Source organism: Anser brachyrhynchus (assembly GCF_964034855.1).
Source record: "Anser brachyrhynchus genome assembly, chromosome: 26".
In the NCBI taxonomy this organism is placed as follows: Eukaryota; Metazoa; Chordata; class Aves; order Anseriformes; family Anatidae; genus Anser; species Anser brachyrhynchus.
The window spans coordinates 4,295,192-4,320,077 of NC_137719.1; the positions used below are offsets into that span (position 1 = coordinate 4,295,192).

Genomic DNA, 24,886 nt, shown 5'->3' on the forward strand with positions numbered 1-24,886 from the left:
AATGTGGAATTTTTCCACCTTTCAGCCTACTGGAAATCTCTCACTTTAATTCTTTTCTTCTTTAAGCTCTGAATGGGCACAGATAAAGCTATATACTGCAATATGCCTGATTAACAGCTGAAAAGTGAAGTTCCATCTCCCATGTTTCAATCCAGACCTCCAACACTGTGGAGGTCAAACTGAGCTACAGCTAAATGCGAAGCCCACCTTTTCGTAGTTGGTATATCCCCCCATGACTGCTGGGTCCACGATCCCGTTCAGGAGCATAGAGAGAGGATGTACTGGAAGACTCCGGTCCCAGACGTGCTGCTGGACAATGTTGCTGATTTTCTCGTTGGTTAGCTCCATCGTTTCTATGGCGTTCTCCAAAGGGCTGATCTCCTCCTGTGAGAAAGAAGAGAAAAGAGAAAACCTTCATTCTCCTCCACTGAATATGAAGGAACTCCTTGTATACAAATGGCAGCTTGACTGTTTACAGCAGAGGATTTCAGCCCACCTGTGCTAACTATTTTGCCACAGAGATGAATGCAAGAATGACCTCACACCTTATCCTGAAGGAACAACAGTTCAACAATTAGCCACTGAGCGGAGTGTTAAGAAGTAACCACCTTCCCAAGCTTTACTCAGCCAACATAGAACTTGGCTGCCTGTGGTACAGCTGCCTGCAGAACAAAAAAAGGCAAGCACATCAAAGCAGACACACATTTGCTTTTATCTGAAGCAGAAAGTATTGGTGTGCCACATCCAACGGTGGAACAGCTAGTCCCAAACTTTGCAAAACTTTCTATTCCACAAAAGATCAGAGAGGATGAAATGCAATTCACATACAAAACTCACCGTTGTAACCTGCTTGACTTCAAACCACTTGAGGATGCCTGGAAATGAGTATGCTGTTGTGTAGGTTGTCCTTTCTATCCACATAGTCTAGTTAGAGAAGGAAAAAGAAATTCTAAGATGTAAGGAAAATATTGGTATTGCAATATAATTCTCTTCTGCACTAGAATATGGAACCAGGCTTCCAGCACTAGCTGGCAGGATTTGCACAATGACTTTTGCTTTCATTAACTGGGATGGAACCCAGTGTTTTTGGCAACAAATACCACTACTACAACTTAAGTGGTATCAACATAAGCAGAACGCGGCTGTGGTCCTTCATGTAAACCACTTCTAGGGATATGATTATGGCATATTTAGCCAGAGTTATATGCAGTATGTCCAACCATTGCATGTGAGCAACAGTATGCCTTACAAGCAGCAAGGAAACATGCTATTACACTACACCCAAAGCTCACTCTCCATTGCAAATCTTAAAATTTGGCCTAAAGTTGAGCTGATCCTTCATAGTCAGATGTTAAGCCTCCTTAAGGATGGCTACATCACCCACAATCTAGCAGGCAGCAGAATGCACTCTCTAGGATGTTGCGGTTATACAGCACAGTATTTACGTATGCCTGCATCAAGGACTTTGAACATTACAACTTCAGCTAAGAAGCCCCTCAGTACATCACATTATCTTTGCATAAAAACTGCAATATGAAGTGTAGCCCTCTGCTCCTTCTACATTTTAATAACAAAACTCCACTGCCACAGGTGGAAGAAAAATTGTGACAGTGCTGTTCAAAATGCCACTGGCAAAATAAAATAAAAAAATGCATTGAACAGTTTTTGCACAGAACAGACAACCAAGACAGCTGGCATTAAAAGCAAAAGACTCACAGCAAATTCATTCTCTGGATCTTTTTCTCCTTTCCTGAATGGTCGGGAGTGTGTGAACTGCTGTACCTCATTTGCTCTGTAGTAGCTAGAAAGAAGCAGAGAAAATGTTGAGTATAACGATAATGACTTATCTTCATTACATCGATGTTCTTTTATTTCCTCCTAACTTTAAACCGGACTGGGAAACAAATTTACATGAGACATATAGGCACTCTAATTCATAAGTAGATTAGTTGAGAAAAATATAGAAGAAATGTTGAGAGAAAAGGGAAAACAAATTACTTTAAGATCTGTTCAGGAACAGGTTTGTCTTTATAATTAGGTGGCAGGTTCATCACAGGCTTCACTATAAAGCACTGCACATCTGAGGCAGCTATAGTTAAGGATGAAAAACCGTGAATTCTTCTGGGAAAACCGAAGAGGGAAAGAAATTCCCTTCCTGTTTTCATCATATGTCAGACTTCTCAACAATTCCCTGTGCTCTTGTCATGTTTGAAGAGAAATACTTAGTTGTTCATCAACAATCACAGACATTATATTGCTTGATGTGACTGGTATGCTACTCATGAACTAAAAGCCCAAAAAGATAACCCCTATACGAATACTTCCAACTACTCAAATTCCCTGGTGAAATGCATGGGAGACTGGGTGTTAAAGATTTTTACCTCAGGGACACGAAAACAAAACTCTGTACTAGGTTCTGTAACGCGTGCATCCATCTCCTCTCTTCTCCTCCCCTCTCTCTGCCTGTTTATTTGCCAGATTCTCCCAGTGCAGTGAAATTGCCCCCTGAATTTTTAGATCAATAAAGTTAGCTGAAAAATGTAGGCTATTTTTACCAGTGAACATCTACACCATCTTCATCTTTTGCACCTGTGAACCTTAGAAGAAATTCAAGAAAAAACAGTAACTGTAAGCTGTTGTGCTTGGAGATACTACGTTGTTCCTTTTTATTCCATTTTAAGGACTGTATTGAAGGCTTTATTTAAGTAAAAATCTGTGTGGAAAAGCAAAGCAAAGCATAAACAGTTTGACTCACATGAATAGATTATCTCTGTGAATCACCTGCCAATTTTACTCTGAAGTGGTGAAGGTTTACTGGTGGGCAGGGTACCCCATATATCCTTGATTTCACTATGGCTATTTCTTTCAAAATCCTATGTAGCACAGGCAAGGTCATTCTGCCCGCATCGAAGAGCCAGCTGGATACCTGCCAAGTCTGAACCCAAAACCTCATTGCTAGAGCAGATCAAGCACTGAGCCCAAGCTAATACACTCCTTCTCTCAGGAGATCTTATTAGCTTGGGCTTTGTGCCATGCTAAGCATTCTATATAGCTTCCAGCTCAGAACTGGTGCTAGACTGGACGGTTTATAATGCAGGCATTCCGCAAAATGGTGAACAGATTAATTAGTATCTGCAGTACACTATTATGAAACAACCAAAGGAAGCACAAGGCATTATATCATGCAAGAGCAAGGGAACTGGTTCCAAGCAAAAGTCAAAAGAACCCAACACAAAGGAGGTTTTCAGGAAAAAAAAAAAAGGCATGAAATTAAAACAAACTACAGAACCACCAACCCCTGCCTAATACAACAGTGATTTGGGCACTCAAACTTCTCATCTTTTCAGAAGGTGTTTGTATGAGTCCGAGAAGGACCTGTACCAAATCCAAGCTATGCAGCTGCTCCCCTTTATAATGGGGCTATGCCAAAGACCCGGAACCAAACACCCCCAAACTTTTGGAAGAGTTCAGATCTGGATCCAAATTTTGCAGTTCAGGTTCATCTTGAGCCAAAAACATTAAAACAAACACAAACAGATGCAAAGGAAGTAGCTGAAACAAAGCAGCAACAGAGGAGGCATTTTTTGATACCAAGTTTGGTCTTGAATGAATTTTAATTTCCTATGTGGATTTAGTGCTTGGCAGGCTTATTGCAAGGGAAGCATCTGGTATCACTGCTTGAGTTGCGCCTTTGTACATGGACTTTTAAGGCCAAAATAGACCACCAGATTCTCTAGCCTGGCCTGTATAACACAGGCCAGGAGCCTAGTAAACTTGGTGTTTACTAACGTACATCTTCCAGGAGCACTGATATTGACTGGAAGTCACAAATAAGTATCTGAAGCATCTTCACTTGATTGCACTTGGTTGTGCTCACGATTAAGAAACAGATCTTAAGCCTAGTGGTGTGCTGTCACACAGTATGGAGTTCCACCAGGACAAAGACGAGAAAAAAAAAGGCGGCTGTACACCCAACAGCTTTTGTCAACATACGTAATCATTTCACACTTCTTACAATGTGATTTATAGGGGGGAAAAAAAAGCAGGCATTTCATAAATGCTAGTTAACTGCAAGCAAGAAGACAGCATACCTCCTCCCACCTTCACTGCCTGTGTTTTACCTCGTTCACCTGGAAATACCAGACCGGATCACGTGCACAGCACAGCAGTTAGCACCACCTGCTTGAGAGCAAGGTACAAAAAAAATCCTGACCTGCAACCCACTAAGGTTTCATCCTAGCACCAACTCATTTAACTCTTACAACATCAAGTTCTCTCTCTTTTTCAATACATTTAACTTCACCATTATGGTTCTGGATAGTCTTATTTCATGCACAGTGTCCACTTTGAAATTCTCCTGGAACATTAAGTTCCTTGCTTATTAATCTGTTATTTCCTAATTCTGTCATTATAGGAAGGAGACAGATCTTCAATGTGCCAAAACCTTTTAGAACCAAAAGATACACTGTTTAGGAGAAGACTTGATCTCCTCTCCTGGAGGGGCAGTGCTGGTCATCTTCTCAGCACTAGGGAACTGGGTCAGTAGCTTCAGGTTGAAGTCTTCCCTTCGTTCATACTCCTTGCCACGGTAGATAAAAATTTTGTTCTGTGGGTAGCAGAAGAAAAAGGAGAATTAGCAATAAAAGCAAGGAGAAAGAGCTTTTCCAATGTACACAGACTAGTCTCAGAGGTCTGGTTTACACAAAGGGTTGTCTCCTAGCCTGACAGGCAGAACACATGGGAGAAGAAACACAGGCTGGAGTGACAACACAGCAACTCACAGCGGCAAGGCACTGCAACAGCATCCTCACAGCTGCCTACAAAGTTATTGTTTCACATAAAAGTGTTACTGACATGCTCATGCTTCTAGCAATTTTGATTTATCCCTCTTGCTGTGAGCCGTTGTATACTTATCCAGCACGTATACTGGATACACGTGCTGTTGGTAAGCCACTGCCACAACAGGTCAGCATGCACTGCTCGTGTTATCACCCTGGGTTTGTTTTATTTAGCCATCAGGTTTCATCAGTGTGCTTGACTGATGGACACAGACTGCCCCACTGACAGCCGACAGGGACATGTTCAGGGATGTCTGGGCACGTGCGATCATGTGTTTTGTGGTGTGCACATTTTCCTCCACGCCTCAAGTCACGCTGCAGGTTTGTCATCAGACAGAAAGACAGCTTTGGGGTGTCCTAAACAGACAGCAAAGATGCAGCAATGGATTTTAAAGGGTAGGACTCGGCAAAAGCATGAGTTTTACCCCAGCCCTCTTCAGCTACCCCTAACAAAATAACCAGCCATGACAGTTTTGTACTACAGACTTAAAAAGTAGCCAACAGCCGATTTTTTCATGCTGGCCACCAAGCAGTGGTGGTTTCTGGAAGGACTGGATTCAAAAACATGACCTAGTGGAGAAAGCTTTCTATGCCATCCAGTTCCACAGTTCTAAGTTGACATTTTTCCTTTTTATTAAACTTGGCTTTGGTTTAAGGACAGAAGCTTCAAACAACTCCAGTCTGAAAATGTAAATGTTTCTTGATTTTAAATAATAGTTGGGAATATTTTCTACTATGCTGCACCCTGCCCATCTGACTCACTTTGGCTAGGTTCTCGTATTACAGCTAGCACAGATCCAGCAGTGCTTAGCAGCAATCTCAAACAGGAAGCATCTTTGCATTTTAATTCTTCTGTGTGGGACCAGACTCTCACTAATGTGCTTTAGCATTGCAACGATCCATGTCCTGAAAATTAGGTTCAGACTGAAAAGAGATGGGATAAGTTCTTTACAAGCTAATCATTTTCTAACAAATCATCATTACAACAACAATGTATTTTGCTTGGAAATCATATTTCTGAAGACGTTTATAGAGCAGTAATACTAAAGGTAGATTCTGTTTTAAGTCCGTATGAGAACATAATCATCTAACAAACCCACTTGCACCACACTAACTTTACCAAATTTGGGAATACAAAAAAAAAAATCACCTCTTACTCATCTTTTTTCTATGCTGAGCTTTTTGCAATACCTAAGGGATTTATATGTCTCGGTAGCATTCAAATGAAAAAGGAGCATCTGAATTTTCTTGGAGGCTCTGCGAGTTCAGGCTTTTAGGGTACCCACCACTCCAGATCTTGAGTACTGAAGAATTCTTACCCGGAGGAAAGACGGGAAACCCTGACCATAGTATCCAACTGCAAAGTACTCTGGTTGAGGTCTCATTGCCTTCATGATATTTTCATAAAAAGTAGCTCGTTTTTTCTGAAAAAGAAAAAAAGTCACTAGCATTTTCACTTTTCAGTGCTAAAGGACACTGCCAGACTGCAGCTCACATTCCCAGCGACAATTCCTGATCTATTACTTCTCCCCTGCAGAATACTTTCTATTATCTTTTTTTTTTTTTGATACAGTATCTCTTATTTATCCATTTACTTGGTTAAATATTTGGTTTGTCTAGTCCAGAATCAACTTCATTTCCTCGTTTGCCGACATGACACCAATGTCATGTTTTTTGGGATTCCAGGAGGATACTTGAAATCCTTAACTATTGCAACACAAATTAAAAGTAAACATACTCTGAAGCAAAGCAGACGCAAATGGTGACAAATGTCAGAGAACTGGCAGAAATAAAACTGGGCAGATGATTCTCATATGAAAGAACATAAAGACCATCTGGTTACATCTTTTAGCCGTGAAAAAAAAAGTCATTCAGAACCAAGCCCATTCTATAGTTCTGTGTTCATGCACGGTAATTTTACCACAGGAATAACAAGGTGATGAAATTTATGGAGCCTGGTAATATACTATGCAAATGTTAGCTTATTTGATTAACACTAACAATGCTAAACATCTTCACACAATATTGTCATATGGATTACAAGGTCAAAACCACACACTTTTAAAAACAAAAAAGTTATGGAAACATTCTTCTAGTATTAACCTTTACAAAACCATGGAGGCTATGTTAGCTTGTTTGTTTTTAACATAAATGTAATTTGGGCTTATCGTGCTTAAAGATATTAATTTAAGCAGTCAACAGCATTCTGAAAATTGAGAAAAAAAAAAAAACTCTTACCAGAAGATTACCAAGTCCCTCATAATCAAAGACTTTGTTTTCATACATGTCAGCCAACTCTTTGCTTAGCTGAATGGCTTTTTCCCACATCTCCATGAAGGATGAAGGGAGGCAGGTGGGGGAGGAAGAGCACAAAACAAAAGACTCCGTTAAAAGCATTCATTACCGCAGGTAGGTAATACAAAGAACTCATCTGATTTCAGTTCAGGCAGCACTTAAATGTACTGCCAACCTCTTGTTAGACTCCATGCTGTATATTTTTTTTGCAGTAATCACAGTCACACAGTTTTTTTAATTTGATTTACAATGCAAAGTTACTATTGTTACTCCTGATAGGGAAAACTGAGGCATGAAGAAGTGGAAGGACATGCCTATAAACAGCAAAGCAGGTAAGTTCGCATGGTCTCCTTCTACACCAATAAATAATCCCCTTCATCAGGCTTCCTTGGGTTTGTCTCATTTAGCCTTCTTAGAACCATCTATCCCAAGTGCAATTGACACAAGTTCTGTATCAGCCAGACAAGCCCTATTTATTGCCATGCAAAAAGAACTCTAACAAAACCCATTAACCAGGAAAAGAACAAAACAAACACTGCAGTTTCTCACCTAGCTAGTATCTTGAGCAGGGTTATTTTTACAGAATCTCTGTACAAGGAAACTGAAGGATTCAAACATCTCCAAGACAAATGGATGCCCTGCTCATACTAGTACTCTTGTCTTTGTTAAAAAGCCAGGCCTCAAGCATCAAGGCCTGTTATGGAACTACATCTCTTTTTCTCTTTAAAACCAACTTCTGCTAGCTACAGCCACCAGTTAAGTATTTACCAGTGAACAGTAAGAACATCACAGAGACACTCACTTTGCCCCTGTCGAAGAAGGAGATAATTTCTTGGTAGAGCTTTTCCTTGAGTTCCTGTTGCGAGTAGACGTAGTAGCTGTCCCTCTGCAGCAGATGAGGCACGCACGGCTTCTCAGACCACTAGCATGGAGGAAAACAAGCAAGATTGAAGGAACTAGAACATCCACAGACAAAGAAATCCTTACAGTGGATAGACTAACCTTCTGCACGGATGAAGGTTTACATTTCAGTTAAAGACTCTGATTACATTTAATTTATAGCCCACACTCTGAGAATGAAAACTGAAACTGCCTTTAGTGTATTACCTGGAGCAGCTCCGCGTGAAGGAGGAGAGTGTATGCTGCCTCTGTGAAGTTCTCACAGTCTGTGTGCAGGTCCCGGAGTTTATATAGATATCTAAATAAATGAAAAGTCATTGTTACTTTATGTGATGGACTCCACCAGTGTACAAAACAGCAAGGGAAATAAAGGCTTCTACACAAGTCTATGGAAGGAGACAGCCTACCTGATATAAATGTCCTCTCGTTTCTTCTCCTTATAAAAATTCTGCCAAAAGTAGAAAAAAAAAGTCAAACTGATATAAGCCAGCATGGATTTGCATAATCAATGCTAGACAAGTAACTTAAGGATCAGCCTTGGATATTTCAAGGATGTTTGCTATCACTTTGGCCACTTAGTCGCGCACAGAGGCCTAAAACCATCCTTTTGACGTAAGATGGGGCTACCATCACCTCTAGAAGAGGGTTAAGGGAAAGACAGAAAGCAACTTGTCCAAAGTTACAGCTACTCTTCGCAGTGGAACAGGGACTTAAGCCCATGCTTCCCAAACTATCAGCTAGCCATCCTTCCTGTATTTCGGGACCTCAGGTTACCGTATAGGCAAGGATCAGCCACTTGAATTGATTTTGGCGTATATACCTTTATGTTTTTAGCTGTCAATAGCTGGTAACCTGATTTGGACCCATCATTAACCAGTAAGAGCATAAAGAGTTACTTAAAATCCGACAAAAAAAATCTTTAGTGGCCTCTTATTTATTCTGGGGCACCTGACCCACCCCAGGACCACATCGCAAAAGTGAGGTCAGAAAAGAAGCACATCTCCAGCCTGTCCCATACCAGCACGTTGACAGTGCAGCTCATGCGGTTCTCCTTGCTTTCATCATGCATGATTGTTCTGTAGTCCAACAGGTTCTCTAGCAAGCTGCTGACCAGCAAAGCAAACACTTCTCCAGAAGCAGACAGATATTTATGCTTCCGACAGTGCTCCAGGAGGCTGTAGACAAAATCCAAAGAGGTGTAAGGGAATAAGCTCTGAGTGCTAATAGGTAGAAATTCAGTGTGATTACCCACTCAGCTAAGAGAGCCAAACACACTCCCTTAACAGACACTCTCAGTGCAGGACAGCACAGCACATCCACAGACCTCAGATATCCACATCAGACAGGTCAAAGCTTGCCTTGGCAATGAAAAGCCTCAGCTCTAATCTTGGTACTAAAACAAGACTCTGATGGGTTTAGCTCTGATCCTGCTGTTCCCAAGCTTTTCCACTTAAAAGCCCCTTGCCATATCGGCACGTCTTTAGGCTTGTATCCCCAAGGTTAGGATAATTGTGCAAGTTGCTGCTCCAGTAAAAAAGCATTATTTTAAGGCAATCTGCCAGTCTCAGAGCTCCTTCATAGCGTTAAATCACTGTCAGTTGCATTATCTCCCTATTCACTGGAGCAACAAATTAAGGTTTCTTTGCATCACAAAAATAGCCAACTATGCTGTAAACGAAGAACATCCGTGTTCACTACAAAACTTACAGTTTCTCCAGCAAAATCTTGTACTGTTCGTCCCCTCGGCCACCCTCAACTTCCTGGTCCAGCTTGGTTATCAACTCATTTTCAAACTGAAAAGGCAAAAACCACGTCAAATACACAGCGACTCTCTACAGTGTGATCAGTAATGCTTGTGGATGGTATTTCTGAACTGCTACACCATCAGACACTGTTTTTTACAAGCTAACCTAGAGGATGCTTTCATTACCGACCAGAACAAAAGTGGTAAGATGTCAAGATGACAAGGACAGAGCAAAGAGATATGAGTCCTCTCTCTCTCATGCTACAATCCTTGGAAGGTGATGATCTGGGGTAGTGCTTCTCCTTCCCACCCATCCATTACTGGTTCGGATTTGCTGGGATGGAGAAGCACCTTTAATGACCAGCTTATGGATAATAATGGTCATTCACTCACCCTACAGCAACTGAATTAGTACCACCAGTTAAGGGCCAGTCTCAGCTCTCTGACCAACATAAACGGTTGTGACTGCTAATTAAAGCAACTTCTCATGTGACAGGAACCAAGTCCTCTGTGATTATCTGTTCAGCCATGAAGATACGCCCTGTTATGTGCAAACAGGTCAAGTACATAGTTTTATCTACAACTCAGTTACAAAGATATAAATATTCATGTTCCAAAATATGAGGGACACTGTAACTATTATAAAAATATCACTGGCATGGAAAATCCACGCCACACATCCGGTTTCTTTCTACTCATTCCAAGAAGCCAAGACCCTGGGGCCAACCACACCAAAGACTGATGACCCCTTGGGAAGAAAGATCCCATATACACACTGAAGTTGGGGTCTAAGCTGGTGCGAGGATGGAGCTTTGGGAAATACACATCACATTTGACAACAGTCTGAAATGCCAAGGTGGCTGCCTCTTGGATGGATGTCTCCTACTCATCCTCCAGGGAGAAGACTGTCTACAGCACAACTCGAGTGTCCCCTGCCTGCCAGTTGAAATGTTAATGTCTGATATCCCCAGAGGAGAGCTGGAAGAAAAAGTCCTTAGAAACTGCAGAGAAAAGTTAACCTTAGAACAAAAGAAAACCCTCTTTTTCTTTCTTCCTGTCTGGTGCTTTCTCAGTAGTAATAAAAGTTAACTCCCAGAGAAATTAGCACAGGGCTGGAACTCAGAGATCCTGTTCTCTGCTCTGTCCTCTGATTTGAAATTGAGGGATTAGGCAGAACACAAACAACTATATGGTCCTATTAATAATTCAAGTGAGACACCTGACTGTCCAGCAATTTTCTTTATAGTAACTTACATTACAATCAAAGATGTGCTTCGGTAGAATTTATTTTGTTATCATAAATGTAAATAGACACTATTCTGTTCAGTACCCTGTTACAGTCTCAAAAGTGCTTCACAACTGCAAATGCAGAAAGATATGAAAACAGAGGAGTTCATTAATTAACAGTTACACAAAGGTGCAATCAGGGACATAACCAAGGATTAATGTCTCTAACAAACCACTTAAAAGACTATTTCCCAAAGCATTTGGCTCAATGTTTTGTCCATTTTTTAAGTTTTATTTTATGGTGTTGTCTTTTTGTTCAAATATTCTGTTCTCCTTCTTGCCTAATGTACACTGGAACATTGGCACTGAACATACCAGGCTCCCTTACCATGTGGAAGTTTCTGTTCCCACTGAAGTTAAACTCGCACTGCATCATATCAAAGAAGATGGGAATGGTGGCTTTCCGTAGCTCAGGCTCTGGGACCAGGGTTACCTCCAGGATCGGGCCTACCATTGCTGGAATAAATTTTATTTTGTGGGGACCTGGAAGAAAGTCAAAGTCAGATACATCCTAACGGAATATGTCTGCTTGAAGTTGTGTGGTAAGTGGATATCTAAATTTGCAAGCACATTAGTCAAAATAAAAACCATAAACCACAGACATTTTGATTAGAATGCATTTTTGATGTGGATAATGGCTACTTAATACCACTCCAAAGTTCAGGAATCGTCCTAAAAAGTGAACAGAACTGAACTGCACGCATGTTGCAAATCAAAGGCTCCCTGGAAAATTCTATTCTTGGCATTCATATGGTAGAACTTCCTCTATAAGGAATCTCTAAGAGATCATCTCATCATCTGACAAGAAAGAAGATCAGCTTTTGAAGGTTATTTACTGAAAAAGGGAAAGAAATTTTGTACTCTTGATCAGCTGAACCTACGTGTATTTCCCCACGTTAAATGCAAACAGCTTATATAAAGAAATAATTAGAAGTCCAGCTTAACAGCTTGAATAAAGATAATTCTTTAGCTGAAACTCACCCAAATTATACCACATATCCCTTATTTTGAAGCCAATTTCTTTCCTCATGTCCCCATACCTAGAAAGAAGTATTAGAAAGAAAAAGATGAAGGCGGCTTATTCACTGATGTTACCCTTGCAAAGCTGAAGAAATTTAACAGCAAAACCACAGAAGCTGTTATCTTCTCATTAAAAAAAAACACAACAAACCACCACACAAACCTGAATATGCTGGGTAATGATACCAAGGGGTCTTACAGGCTATATTCCCTACTAAGCATCTACGAAGAAGTTCCTCAATATCACACACTTTCCTGTTAAGGGTAGCTAAGATGTTCAATTTGTCTTTTTTCTTCATCACCCTGCCCACCATCGATGCTCAATGCTCAGAGGAAGAGGGCAGCCATGTGCCATTCTGGCAGAAGACTGCAGATTCCCAGAGGGCAGAAAAAAACTGCAGCCCTGCTGCTCAACACAATTCTAGCCCAAATTTTGTTGCATTTCATGCTTTCCCCTAAAGCTTCAACTGCAGATGTTGTGAGAATGGAGGAATGTTTAATTACCAGGGCATTACCATTTATTGGTAAGGATTAATTACCAATAAAGCCCTTATCATTGCAGAAACAGGACAGCAAACATTAACTATGCATGCCCTCACAAAATTCTATGTCAAGATCTACAAATGTATGTAGGCACATGATAACAGCTAAATGCAGAAGCTGCTCCATCTCACTGTGAATTTGGCCAAGTTCCTACAAATTACACATTCCCCAACAAGTTACTACCATTTGTTGCACTTTATACACAGGCATTAAGCTCATTTTACTACTTCTGAAATGGTTAAGGACTCTGAAGTGCTCTGGGTTTTAAAACCAAAAAACTAAAGACTTGGGACTAAAAGGTTGCAGGGCTTTTAGGATCCTTGCTTACCAAACTCATACAATGGCTGAGAAACTGCATAAAGTATTGCTCTGGCAACTGTGGCAAACCTTCTGTTGCAGACCTTATAGTGGAAAAAATATTTTGGCAAGATGCTTAAGTTCAGCTCAGGACCTGTGTATCAAGACTTAGACATCTGTAGTTTCAAAGGTCTGACGTGTGCTTGTCACCCCTCCTCCCTTCATCATCATTCATTAAGCAAGCACTTCCATGGCATGTTTCGTCTCATTCTAAGACTGTACAGGGTATGTCTGCTAAAGTACAAATGAAGCTTCTTAAAAATAAAAAGGTCTGGCAATTTTTTGAACTTACTTCTTGATAATTTTGTTGCGTTTGGCTTGCGAGAAGGTCTCCAGCTGGAGGGATTCATGAGTGAGAAAGGCCACTGCCAAATGGAAATAGTTATTCCAGAGCTGTGGAAGAGAAACAAGTCCAAAATAGGAGAAGACAAAGGAAAAGCAACAACCAGCACAACAGAGCTGCGCAGTCCCAAATGCTGCAGTCTCACAGATAAGTGTTAATGAGAAGCGTACCAACAGTAAGCGTGGAAGCATAGATGAGCCTCTCAGCCACAGCAGGCAAGCCAGTAGCATACAGCAACTCAGAATTCCTCCCTCTTTTTGCCTTGGACTTTCCAGCCTAAGGAAGTGACAATAGGTTCCCCACCCACAGTGTTTTGTTCTCAACTAGTCACGCTCTAGTCAACTTTGGCCAGCAGGCCATTCAGCTCGACTTTGTAAAGACTGCAGCAGTTGCTTTGCTGTACTAACCACAGTCCTGGAATTCAGAGCTGCTTTGCATTCAGCTGCTTTTCTGCAAAGACTCTACAGATGTGTTTCACTGGCATGCTCCATATCAACAAGTCTGGTAACTGGGGGATTTGCTTGCTCTTCAGGCCTTTCAGGAAACACCGAGGTCCAAAAGAAAATCCAGAAACAATGGAACTATTACCTGGAGTTCAAAATTTGCTTGATCCAGAAAGAAACGGTTGAGTACAGAAGTAAATTGGTTCACTGCCCGGAGGAAAACCCTGGAAGAGGTAAAAGCATCAAATAAAAGGTGGCTCTAGGAAGGAAAAAGAAACAAACAAAACCAAAAACACAACACTGCAGTTCTGGGTTTATGACATAAGCTCAGGAAACAAGAACAGATGTTCCCAAATGAGATTTGGGACAGTAAAGGGACATGCAGGAAAAGTCATTCGCCTGTTTCTAAGGAAAAGAAACCTTGACTGGAAGCAGATGATAAAAAAATAAACAAATATATTTTAAGTCAGTCTCTGTGAGCATGCAGTGTTGTTCCAGATAGTAGCTCCTCCTAAGTTTAGCCCATTCTCACCACCAAAGCATTCAAATAACTTGCCACTTCCATGTCCTTCTCCATTAAGGCACCCGTATGACAACTCCACATCAGAGGACAGAAATGAACCTGGGTAATTCTAGTTTACAGGCCAGCACGCTTTCATCCACTACACATTTATGTTTGTGAGCTGATTCCCCCAGATTTGAAACTGAAAGGGCTTCCCTGATTTATCTTGCACTCTCCAACAGATAAATAAATAACTGGTTGGAAGAAAACATGGTTTTGATTGTGTGCCTTTGGGCAGGAGAAGAAAGATTTTCAGTTCCATTAACAGAAATGGCCAGGCACTAGAATTTACCAAACTCTAACTGAAATTACCCTGAATCTGTAAAAGAAAATAAGCTTATATAACTCCAGTGATTTGCAAGCCTGCCAGGGTGAACCACCCTCCTTTCCGAGCCAAAAAGACTCCAAAGCAGTAACAAGACTAAAATAGCAGCAACTATTTACCTGCTCTGCATCATATTCATGACCATCCAGTCAGCTGCATAGACGTTTTTTCCAATCAGATCTTTAAACATTATGAATGTTTCCATCAGGAAATCCTGTCAGAAAAAGTAAAAACCACAGGTTGAACAGCATAATCTTCTTATCCGCATGAAAATGTAGGGAAATGCAAGTATCTGCAATTGCATCGATTAACTACTACATCGATTAGCAATCAATACAGAGCACCTCCTAAGAAGCATCTCTTACTGCAGGAGTATATTCCAATAACTAAATTATTTCTGACATCTCATCCATTCAGTTCCAGAAGGAGAAATAACTCCACAGAACATGTTGATCTGTTTAATTAAATCTACCTTTACTGTTTCAAATTAAGCTATGCTGTAAGGAGTTCTGGTTCACAAGATGGATGAAGAACCAAAATCAACATTCAAGCACTTTCCAAATGCCTGAGTGATGACAGTGTAACAGCCCTAGGCAGTACCTTCTACAAAGATGGAAATCTAGAATATATTTTTCACTTCCTCAACTATTTAAGCCTTTTCTAGTTTAGTTTAAGAAGTATTTTTACAAAGAGGCAGCAAACATGGCTTCAGACACATGGTTTAGAATATTATCATAAAAAAGACACTTTCTGTGTGAGTGCCAAACTGCCCCAAACAAAGCTAGCACACCTGAAGACTTTGGCAAGACAAGGTTGAATTGCAGGATAAGAAAAAGAAAAAGAAGAGACGAGTGAAAGAAGGTATCAATAATATTGATCTCTCCACACTGTGGTCTCTACAGATATAAATGCTAACCTCTGAGCATTTAAATAGACTGTTCTCTGCAAAGACAGCACATTAGCATTCAGAAATGAGAGGGATACAAAGAAGGTCACATGAGAAATCACCACCTTACAAAGCTCACCAGCAAAAAAAAATCTGTTAAGCTGAACAGCTTGCTCTAAAAAATTGGCATGCAACACTAATGTGGAAAGAGAAATGGGCATTTGGTGCTGCCTCAGTAAAAATCCTTTAGGCATTATTAAATCAGAGCTTGACCGAAAAGTTTGGACTTGACAAGGGGCACCTTGAAGATAAGAATTAGCTTGTAACAGTGTTAAACCAACCAAGTAATGATGCTATGCCAGGGCTGAAAATACCAAAGCTAATAAAAAACAACAATAAAGAATAAAAATAGATAAAAATAATTATTGCAATAAAACAAAATGCAGCTTTCTGTTGGTATGAGTAACTCCTACACCACCACAAACATGGGCTTGCTTCTGTAGATTAGGGGATAAGAATTAGATTATAAATTGGATTTTGGATCAGTATCTCTTTAAATGATATTCGTAGTTTTAATGATTTCACAAACTCACCCTCTTGGTATGCCTCTATGCAGAAGCTGTACACATTCACACACAGGAACATAAAAGAAATAATCTATTTGAGTCAGAAGATGCAGAGCTAAAAGGGCAAATCAAGAGACATCTTCAACTTGTAAACTTCAGACTGAGCTCAGTTTGCATTACAATAAAGCTTTAAAGCCCCTGCTTAACCTCACCTTGACCTTAAGTAACAATGGTCTCCTACCAGCTCAACTGCTCTTCAGGAAAGAGAAAGATTTCTGAACTGAGGCTCCCTCAACACAAAATTAGTTTCAATCCTGCCTTCAATCCACCTTTGTCTGAAATCCATCAGAGGTGTCTTCCTCGCACTCTTCATCCTCAGACACAGGATTTCTACACAACCCTGCTGAAAACCTTTTCGCTCATTCATTTAATGAACAATAGCAATATACCTGGATCTACTTGAGTTTTGTTTTCTAATGAGTCCTCCACAAAAAAAATAATTATTATTTGTATAATATAAAAAGCATTTCTAAAAGGAGATGCTGAATGATCTCTGTAGACTATCCAGCTGAGGGGCCTTTTTGATGCAGAAGTGACAGAAATGTGCGTGTCCTGTAGGTGGCTATGTTGCTCAGCAGATGGTGAGCGATTCCAGCTGCACAAGGAACCAGAGGGATGACCTTGCCATCCAAAATGAATTACAAACATTTTCTTTTGGTTTTTGATCTAGGTTCTACATGAAGAACACACCTCCAGGCTCTTCCCCAGCCAGTTTTTAAATAAGCAAGCACTTTAAGTTGCAAAACTAGGAGCACGAGGACAGAAAACCAGAACAGCTGCTGTGTCCTGCTTCAGAGATGTTCATAAATATTGGGTTTGGTTCTGACTTTTTCTAGGACGTTTTAGGGACAAATCTGGACAGGACAGTTTGTTCTAAGTGCCTCAAAAAAAAAAAAAAAAAAGAATTGTACACAGTTTTTAACACGAAGAAAACTATTTGCATTGCTGTCCACTAAAGCAAGCAAAACATTTTGGATTGAATGTGAATTCAGTATTTGGGTTTTGGCTATTATCCTGTGAGACTTCATTTATAGATGTCTTCCCTGTTTTCAGAAATGAATATATATATATATGTTCAAATTTGCTATCTTTTCTTTGCCTTAAATACATTTTAAAGCTTTCCAACTCTAAATTAATCTAGGGGTGGAAGGATGGTGGTGAACTAGAAAGAAGGAAATAAAGAGAACATGACCACAAAGAGACACAGGGAGAGCATGGAGGAAGGGGAACACTTATCCTTTTCATCTACATTCATTCTTTTGGTTCCAGACCTTTTACTTGCACAGACTTCAATAGTCATTAAACATTTTAACTCATGCTACAAATACTAATCTCAGGCTCCACAGAGTCAGCAACATCCACTGTCCATACCCAGCAGGGGTGATGCGAACATATCCCCAGTGGCTGCGGCATTAGGTACACATAAGTAATTGCTGATGAATGCAGTATAGTCAGTCCAAACTGAATACAGTAACTTGAAATGACCTTTCAGAAGCAGAAAATAATTCTTTATGGACTGAGATAATCCCCCAGCCAGGCTGACTTACAATAATGTCCTGCCTGGTTTTGAAAGTATTGATGTAATGGTTGTAATGGAAATCATCCATCTGCCTCAGGATGGCTGTCATGCAGGCCACAAAAATACCCTAGAACATGAAAAACAAGACATACCATTATTTTTCTGTATTAAGCACTATAAGCTTAAAGTGTGACCTGTGCCTTCAGGTTCCACCTAATCAAATAGTACCAATCACAATCCTGCTGATCGTTCCTGACATTGTTCTGTGTGGCTGTTTTCTCCTCTACCCCAAACCAGTTAAGACTTCCTAAATGTCAAGTATGAGGTCTGGGTCTATCTGTTTCCCCAGAGATCACAATTTGGAAGAAAAACATATCCTCTAAACAGCAGAAGGAATGAATATACGAACATATGTAATTTTATACATATATATTATATATATAGAAATACATACGCCACTACATTTTTAGATTTAATATGTCCAACTATATATTTCTCATGTGTGACATATTGGCAATAGTAGACTTGACCTTAAAGCTGTTAAAAATAAGACACTGCTATCCATGCTCAGCCCCTTATTTTTCCATCTTTCTGTACACTAAGTATAGTGCAAATTACAATATACAAACTTTCTTACACCTTCTAAGATGCCACACAGTAGTCAGCATTGCCAATCAGAGATGTCTGATCCTTCAGCATTTAATCCTATTCAGTGAAGGTGGCAAAAGAGTATTTTCTTCTCAGCAGAGATTCCTTGTGTATTAGAAATGGGCTGAAACCAAATCCTCTGTGCACAGGGGCCCAAAGGAACTTGAAATCACAGCCACCTGTGACTCGGTTAAAATTGCTGTTAGAATAGAACAATTTGTATCCTAATACCAGCTCCCAGAAAGCCAGCCAAAGCCATGTTGTAGTGGCACAGAAGTGCTGCAGGAAGTGGAAAGATGATTTCATAAACCACTCTACACACTGAAATCTCCCAGGAGAATTCCGCTACAACAAAGGGTAAGGTAGTAAGGGAAGCAAGTAAATGGCTCTCACAATGTGTGGAGACTGCCTGCTCATTCCGATCACCGTGCGGTTTATTCTCCTTAGCAGCCGTTCCATGATCAGCTGGATGTGGACAGCAGTCGGCCCCTGGGGGATTCAATAAGGAAAATTTGAGACAATTCTTGATGTATACTATTCGATAGAGAGCTCCTTGAGCGGGAGGACTGCCCTGACAGTGGTTAATTGTTATCTGAAGATGCAAAAAAGACGACTTACTACACAACAGCAGTTGATTCAAATACTGCAGGTAGATACTTGGTGAAGAGGTGGCAAAATTCATTTGTACCAGTTTCACTTGTTCATGCTGGCACAGCTGAACTGAACCGGGCAATGTGATTTGACATTTGTTCCCCGAACAATTCTTCAGTTCAAATTATTCTTTCCAAGGCACCTTGGAATCAATTTCCATGACTAATGTGGCAAATAACTGTACTCCCCTAACTGAATAATGACTGTTGCCCTTACTTCAACCAGAAACCCAATAGTTAGATGGCTTGCTCCAAATAATTCAACAAGTCACCAAAGTAGCTGGGAATAGCATTCTGGTTCATAGAAGGGAAAGAAATTTTTCTTTGTACTATAGTGACAGCCACCAATTCAATCTTTGCATAGCCCCTTTTCATTCAAACGCAGCTACTTTATGTCCAAAGAGACTCAAAACAAAATACAGAGCAATACAATATAAGCTGAGAACAGTCCTTCACCCTAACTTAAAAAAAAAAAAAAAAAAAAAGTATTAACCTTAAATTTGCACCCTTGACAATTCACGAACTCACCACATCTTTCCGATCCAGAACTTCCAGAACACTGCTAAGGAGCTGTGAGCAGGCCTCATGGTCAGGCTTGTTTGAATTGTCATCCAGCTGGCCACTTAGCTGGTCTATTAGTAGAGGCAGGAGAGCATCTCTGCATTCTGAAAATGAAACAGCACCGTATCTTGCTCTCAAAGTCCTTCAGCATTCAGTATACATGGGTACCACACTGTAGCTTTCTGCTCTTAACTTTATCTTGGACACAAAAACATTTACCTAAATCCACCTGAGTTACCACTGGCAAATTAGAAGAGACAAATAACCTGTAACGATATGCATTACAGCAAGCAGATCACTCTCCTCTTGTCCCTTTCTAGATTAACATACTCAATCAGGATCCTACTTTTGTAACAACAGCAAAGTTTCAGATGTTCGCTTTTGGAGCCACTATTGGCAAGGAATATTTCTAAAGATGGATTTAGTTGTAGACTACCATTGATGGCTGATTTAAATGACATGTAAACTTGAAAGACATTTTTTGTTGGTAAAGGTGCATGGCTCCATGGAGAAACCAGAGGTTTCAATGTGCTACTTACCCGACTGTTTAAACAGATCACTCTCGACTATCTTGGTCATGCAGTTTAGCTTCTGTCGAACTAACTGGTTGTCAGGAATACTTTGGATAAACTTGCTGAAGAGGACACTAGCATGCAAACCACAAAGTAAGCAGATGGTCAGCATTTTCACCCAATGTGATTCCACCTACCCTTACACTGTCCTGCACCTGGGCAAGTCAAGCAGTTGTCACTGTGTTGACATGTCACCTGCAAGCAGTCTCCAGGTAAATTACTACAGAGCTTTAACTTAACTCATTTTCAAGAAAGGTAGCACAGGGCTCTCAGTCAAGCTGAACAGGGTTAAGCCTCTCGATAAGAAGCTTGCATCCCAAGATACAACAGATATGCCACAAAAGCTTATAAATAGGAATACCATATGCCCTTCATTGCCAGCATAATCATACTCATACAAAATGAAAGCACAATTTTGCACTGCTGAAGCCTGAGACACTGCTAAGTACAATGGCAAGAGCATTTTCTTCCAGATGCCCCTTTCATCAAGAGTGATGACTCATTTTAATCTTATACTTCATTAAATTAAATCCCATGTACATTTGCTGTCTGTCTACTGTTTACGAGCAAATTATTAGTGTCAGAACAAGGAGGCATGAAAGGGAGGTTCTGGGTAAAGCTATGAATATTGAAGAACAGAAATCCACAGTGTTGTGAATTTCTTGAATAAATACAACTTTTGTTTTCTGTTTTGTCACATATTTCATTCTACCTCAGAAGCAATCATTAAGAATTGGTGGAAACTTCCATGGCATTTCCTCACATGGTTCTCCAGTCCTCAAATTTTGGTTTCAAACAAAAGTTCCTAAGAAAGAGCAGTTGAACTGCGTAGACTCCTTTGAACTAAACTGACTTCCTCTAAAGCCCTGCAAGGAGCTTCCTAAAAAATCATGCAGTATGTGCATTATCATGTCATAGTCACAGCTGCTGTTTATAGGAACGTTTCCCAAACTTTCCCAATAGATGAACTGAGTTTGGAGGACAGACAAACTTAATAATGGTTACCTGAGCTCAACAGGGTCAAATACTAGTTTGACATCATTTATGATGCTTGGCAAATACTTTAAAGCTGCACCCTGCAAGAAAAAAATAAAAAATTAAAAAGACAAAGCACACACGGAGACTGAGTTAGATTAAGTTAGATTAGCTCGTTCATTCTGAAAGCCAGTTCATTCACAACCTCAACAATGCCCATGGTTCACATGGCAAATCTAGCTTTGGCAAGAGCAAATATGTGGACACCTGCAGAGAACTGGCTTAAGATCAAATTATGCACCCGAAGAGCCTCCATCAACCACACATCTGCAGTGCAGAGCAGAAAAGGTAAAGGAGGAAGGATCTGTAGCCAAGTTGTACAGTTTTTGCAAACATCCTGCAGTTTCAGTGATTAAGCTCCTCATAGCCTGACATGAAAAGCACTATGTAAATTGACTCAGTGTTCTGTTTACTTTAGCATGTCCACATACACAGGAATACATTATCTAGGTCCTAGTGTGGCATTTACATGTGTAGCATCCAGGCACCTGGGTGCAACAGCAACTAAAGGTCTCTTGGTGAAGTTCCATGGCTGCTGCCAGCTGGAACTCTGATTACACAAGAATCAAAGTTGGGCTTCAAATGACTCAAATGCTAATTAAAAGTTTAGAATCAATCTTTCCTTCGAGCAGAGAAAAGCACGCTGGTTACAAGGACTATGAAGAAAACAATCTAAAGGCCTCATCACTTCCATCAATTTAGCCAGCCTTATTGCATGGTTGCTCTATTCCTTCCAAGAGCCCAAACACAAGGTTCATAATCCAGTTGACACCAGAAAGTCAAGCACGTGTAAGATCTAATATACGTTTAGGAACTGTCTGCTTCTTCAGCACTTTCATTCCCAGCATATGTTGATTTCTGCAGTGATCTAGCATTTCCATCTCCATTACCCACAAGCTCGGTGGTACTGGTTGAAGCATCTTCCACACCGTACTATATTCTATCTTGGTTGCTTGTTAGTTTTCATCCTAGCAGTTGCTGCAGGGTTTTCAGCAAAGCCACAGTTTTTGAATGTACAGAAAGCTCTCATCTTTATTTGATTAACTTTGCAGTTTAGATATTCCTTTAGATATTCCTTTCTTACATTCCATTCACTAAAACAGACATTCAGAGGATTCTGGTGTGACTCATCTGAATGGGTTTATGCACCTCAAAGCTTGTCCTTTCTTCTGCCTTCCCCCAGCTCTATCAGATGATCTCATAAAAGATAATACCTCTCCTCGCAAATCATGCATACCTTAATCTTGACAGCCTCCTCTAAAGGACGGTCCATGAGGACGTTGAAGGAGAGGAACAGCTTGCGTATCGTATCATTAAATTCATCCCCTTCTTCACTTTTCCCATAAAACCTACAAAAAACAGAAAGTGCTAGTTATATACATAAATCTAGGCTAATAGTGTCACAGTGTTTGAAACATAACTTTATCCTTTGGAAGAACCTCTCACATCAGTCTCCTTCCACAAAAAAATGAGTGCAAAAACGGCATTGAGGATTCTGCAGTTACTACAGTAGTAATTTCCTGATTAAACTTGTTACAAGGGAAAAGCTGTATTTTTCTAACTGCCATTGCCTCACAATTTGCTTGGGTTCCAAGAATCAAATAGCTCATTTCTGTCTTAAACAAAAAGACTTTCAACGCAGCCTACAAATCCTACTGATGACAACCAAATCAGAAAAGACTCCAGCTTATTCTTTGTCAATTGTGCCACAATGAACATGTGAAAAGGGTTCCAAACCTTCACTGTAAATTCTTCAAAATATGTTTTAAGACTACGGTAAAAGCACTGTCATTGACCATATCCTACACAATGTGTACCTCTCAATCACCTCACCTCCTAAGCAACAGTGTGTGCCTTTGCTTGCTGCAAGAAAATCAGGGAAAAGGTGAAAAGACACTGCATGCAATATGTGTACCTTTTTCTTTTTTTTTTTTTTAAAGGGAATCTATGCAGGGCCTTCTCTGACACCACTAAATTATTTTTGCACATTATATATAACACATCTTGAAGAGTCCTTCAAAATGCAGAAGCTCCTTAAAATGAGGAAGTCATTCCATGCTTCATTTTTTTAAATTAAATAATAGGTTCTTTTCAAGTACTACCATACGCTGCCTTTAGCATGCCATAGATAACTACAAGGAATATCCTCTTCAAATTATTTATTTCAATTTTTACTCAATTTATTTTTTTTGAGCTGTAGACGAAGAGTAGAAAGACACTCTTCTTTACAACTCAAGAGGTTTACAACTCCTGAGGACATGCTGAAGAATATCCTCTCTGGTGGTATTAACTGGAAGCCCTGGCTTACAAAAGAGACATAATAAAGTTGGCAATGACAAAGCCTCACCTCAGGTGCAATATTCGCGACTGAACAATGAACCGGAATAGGTACTTCAAGGCTTTCAGAGCAGCAAACAGCAATTCTGTCTTGCTGGAGTCATCGGCATTTCCCACATAGCAGTTCAGTACTTTAGTGAGTTTCCTTTGGAAAAACAAAAAGGGGAATAAAGACACAGTTAAGTATTTGTGTATGCCCAGCTTCCCTATTCCACAGAGGAACTATAATTAATGATTACATAACGAACAGCAGTTCCTCTTCACAGCCTATTTTCTACTGAAGCTTTTGGCTCCTTGGGGTGCCAGACTTTTATAACCAGTCCATGAATTTTCAGAAAACTAGCCTGAACCGTGGCTGCCAAGTTTGTCTACAAATTCCAGCTCCTTGACTTGTTCCTTTTTCCCTACAAGGAAGGGTTCAGGAATCTGGAAAACCCATTACTACTTAAATTGCTTAAATCTAAGCAAATGACAGCCTATGTGAGAGTTTCAATATATAGAGTGCAATCAGCATGTTTAAGCGCCGTAACAACATTTAGTCCTTCTCTGAAGCCTGTGGCCACCTCAACCTGTCTGGCTGAAGGCAGTGGGGGCAAATGCCTTTCTTATCTCTGCCACCATCAACCACAAAGTCACTCGCGTCATTTCAGCTGCGTGGTTCTGCTTCTGCTCCCCATGACCCCATTCAAACATACCACTAACTTCCAGCAGAGAATACACAGGATAAGTCAAACTGTCTTCTGCTCAAAGTACTTTGAGGGGGGGTTGCAAGGACCAAGGCAGACAATGGCAGGACAAAGCAGTTCCATCAAGCAGCAATACCTATTAGACCAGGTTTCTACTGAATTTGTATTCCTTGATCAAATTTTCCCTCCCTACAATGACTTACTGTATTTTCCATACACATTGACTGTATTAAACTTGGTTTTGATAGTAAAGCAGGCTGAAAAACACAAAGACCCTTTGAGAACACACACAAAATAATAAAAATAAAAATAGACAGAGGACTAAAGGTCAAAAGAGAGTCTGAATCACATGTCCTGATGTAGTGTTTTCCATGATAGTGATGTCTTTCCCCTGCAGAAAAAAATCTGATAATAGAAACTTTTTACAAGGTAAAAAGGACAATTACAGAGTTTCTTTCTCTCCTGAAAGCAGAGAAGAATAGGGACAAACCCAGTCATCTGGTCTATGCTGCTTTGATCACATTAGTGTCATTTACTGAAAGTATCCGAGACGCTGCCTGAGTGACAGCCTGTGGGTTTGTGGTTACCAATACTTACATGTATGCCAGGGTTGCACTGAAGTGCTTGTAAATGTAAGTTTCAAGTACAGGGTTGAAATGCTGGAACTTGATGTCTCCGATTAAAGAAATAATAAATACCTGCCAAAATT

The 24,886-nt window shown here is 40.2% G+C and overlaps 1 protein-coding gene across 8 annotated transcripts in view; it reads right to left on the bottom strand.

The window, feature by feature from the left end:
* Window positions 1-24,886, bottom strand: part of DOCK5 (dedicator of cytokinesis 5) — a 121,621-nt gene that overhangs the window by 16,824 nt on the left and 79,911 nt on the right. For all 8 annotated transcript variants that reach the window (XM_080568591.1, XM_080568587.1, XM_080568590.1 and 5 more), the window contains 25 exons: window positions 24,775-24,875; window positions 23,502-23,636; window positions 22,392-22,503; window positions 21,125-21,195; window positions 20,087-20,193; window positions 19,515-19,651; window positions 18,730-18,825; window positions 17,717-17,815; window positions 14,777-14,871; window positions 13,916-13,994; window positions 13,277-13,377; window positions 12,046-12,104; window positions 11,393-11,547; window positions 9,741-9,826; window positions 9,052-9,208; window positions 8,441-8,481; window positions 8,241-8,331; window positions 7,936-8,055; window positions 7,077-7,166; window positions 6,158-6,262; window positions 4,465-4,606; window positions 1,999-2,080; window positions 1,717-1,801; window positions 838-924; window positions 208-384 (listed from right to left, as the gene is read on the bottom strand). In XM_080568591.1, the coding sequence (XP_080424717.1) occupies window positions 208-384; window positions 838-924; window positions 1,717-1,801; window positions 1,999-2,080; window positions 4,465-4,606; window positions 6,158-6,262; window positions 7,077-7,166; window positions 7,936-8,055; window positions 8,241-8,331; window positions 8,441-8,481; window positions 9,052-9,208; window positions 9,741-9,826; window positions 11,393-11,547; window positions 12,046-12,104; window positions 13,277-13,377; window positions 13,916-13,994; window positions 14,777-14,871; window positions 17,717-17,815; window positions 18,730-18,825; window positions 19,515-19,651; window positions 20,087-20,193; window positions 21,125-21,195; window positions 22,392-22,503; window positions 23,502-23,636; window positions 24,775-24,875 (2,610 nt within the window). The remainder of the gene's footprint in view (window positions 1-207; window positions 385-837; window positions 925-1,716; window positions 1,802-1,998; window positions 2,081-4,464; window positions 4,607-6,157; window positions 6,263-7,076; window positions 7,167-7,935; window positions 8,056-8,240; window positions 8,332-8,440; window positions 8,482-9,051; window positions 9,209-9,740; window positions 9,827-11,392; window positions 11,548-12,045; window positions 12,105-13,276; window positions 13,378-13,915; window positions 13,995-14,776; window positions 14,872-17,716; window positions 17,816-18,729; window positions 18,826-19,514; window positions 19,652-20,086; window positions 20,194-21,124; window positions 21,196-22,391; window positions 22,504-23,501; window positions 23,637-24,774; window positions 24,876-24,886) is intronic.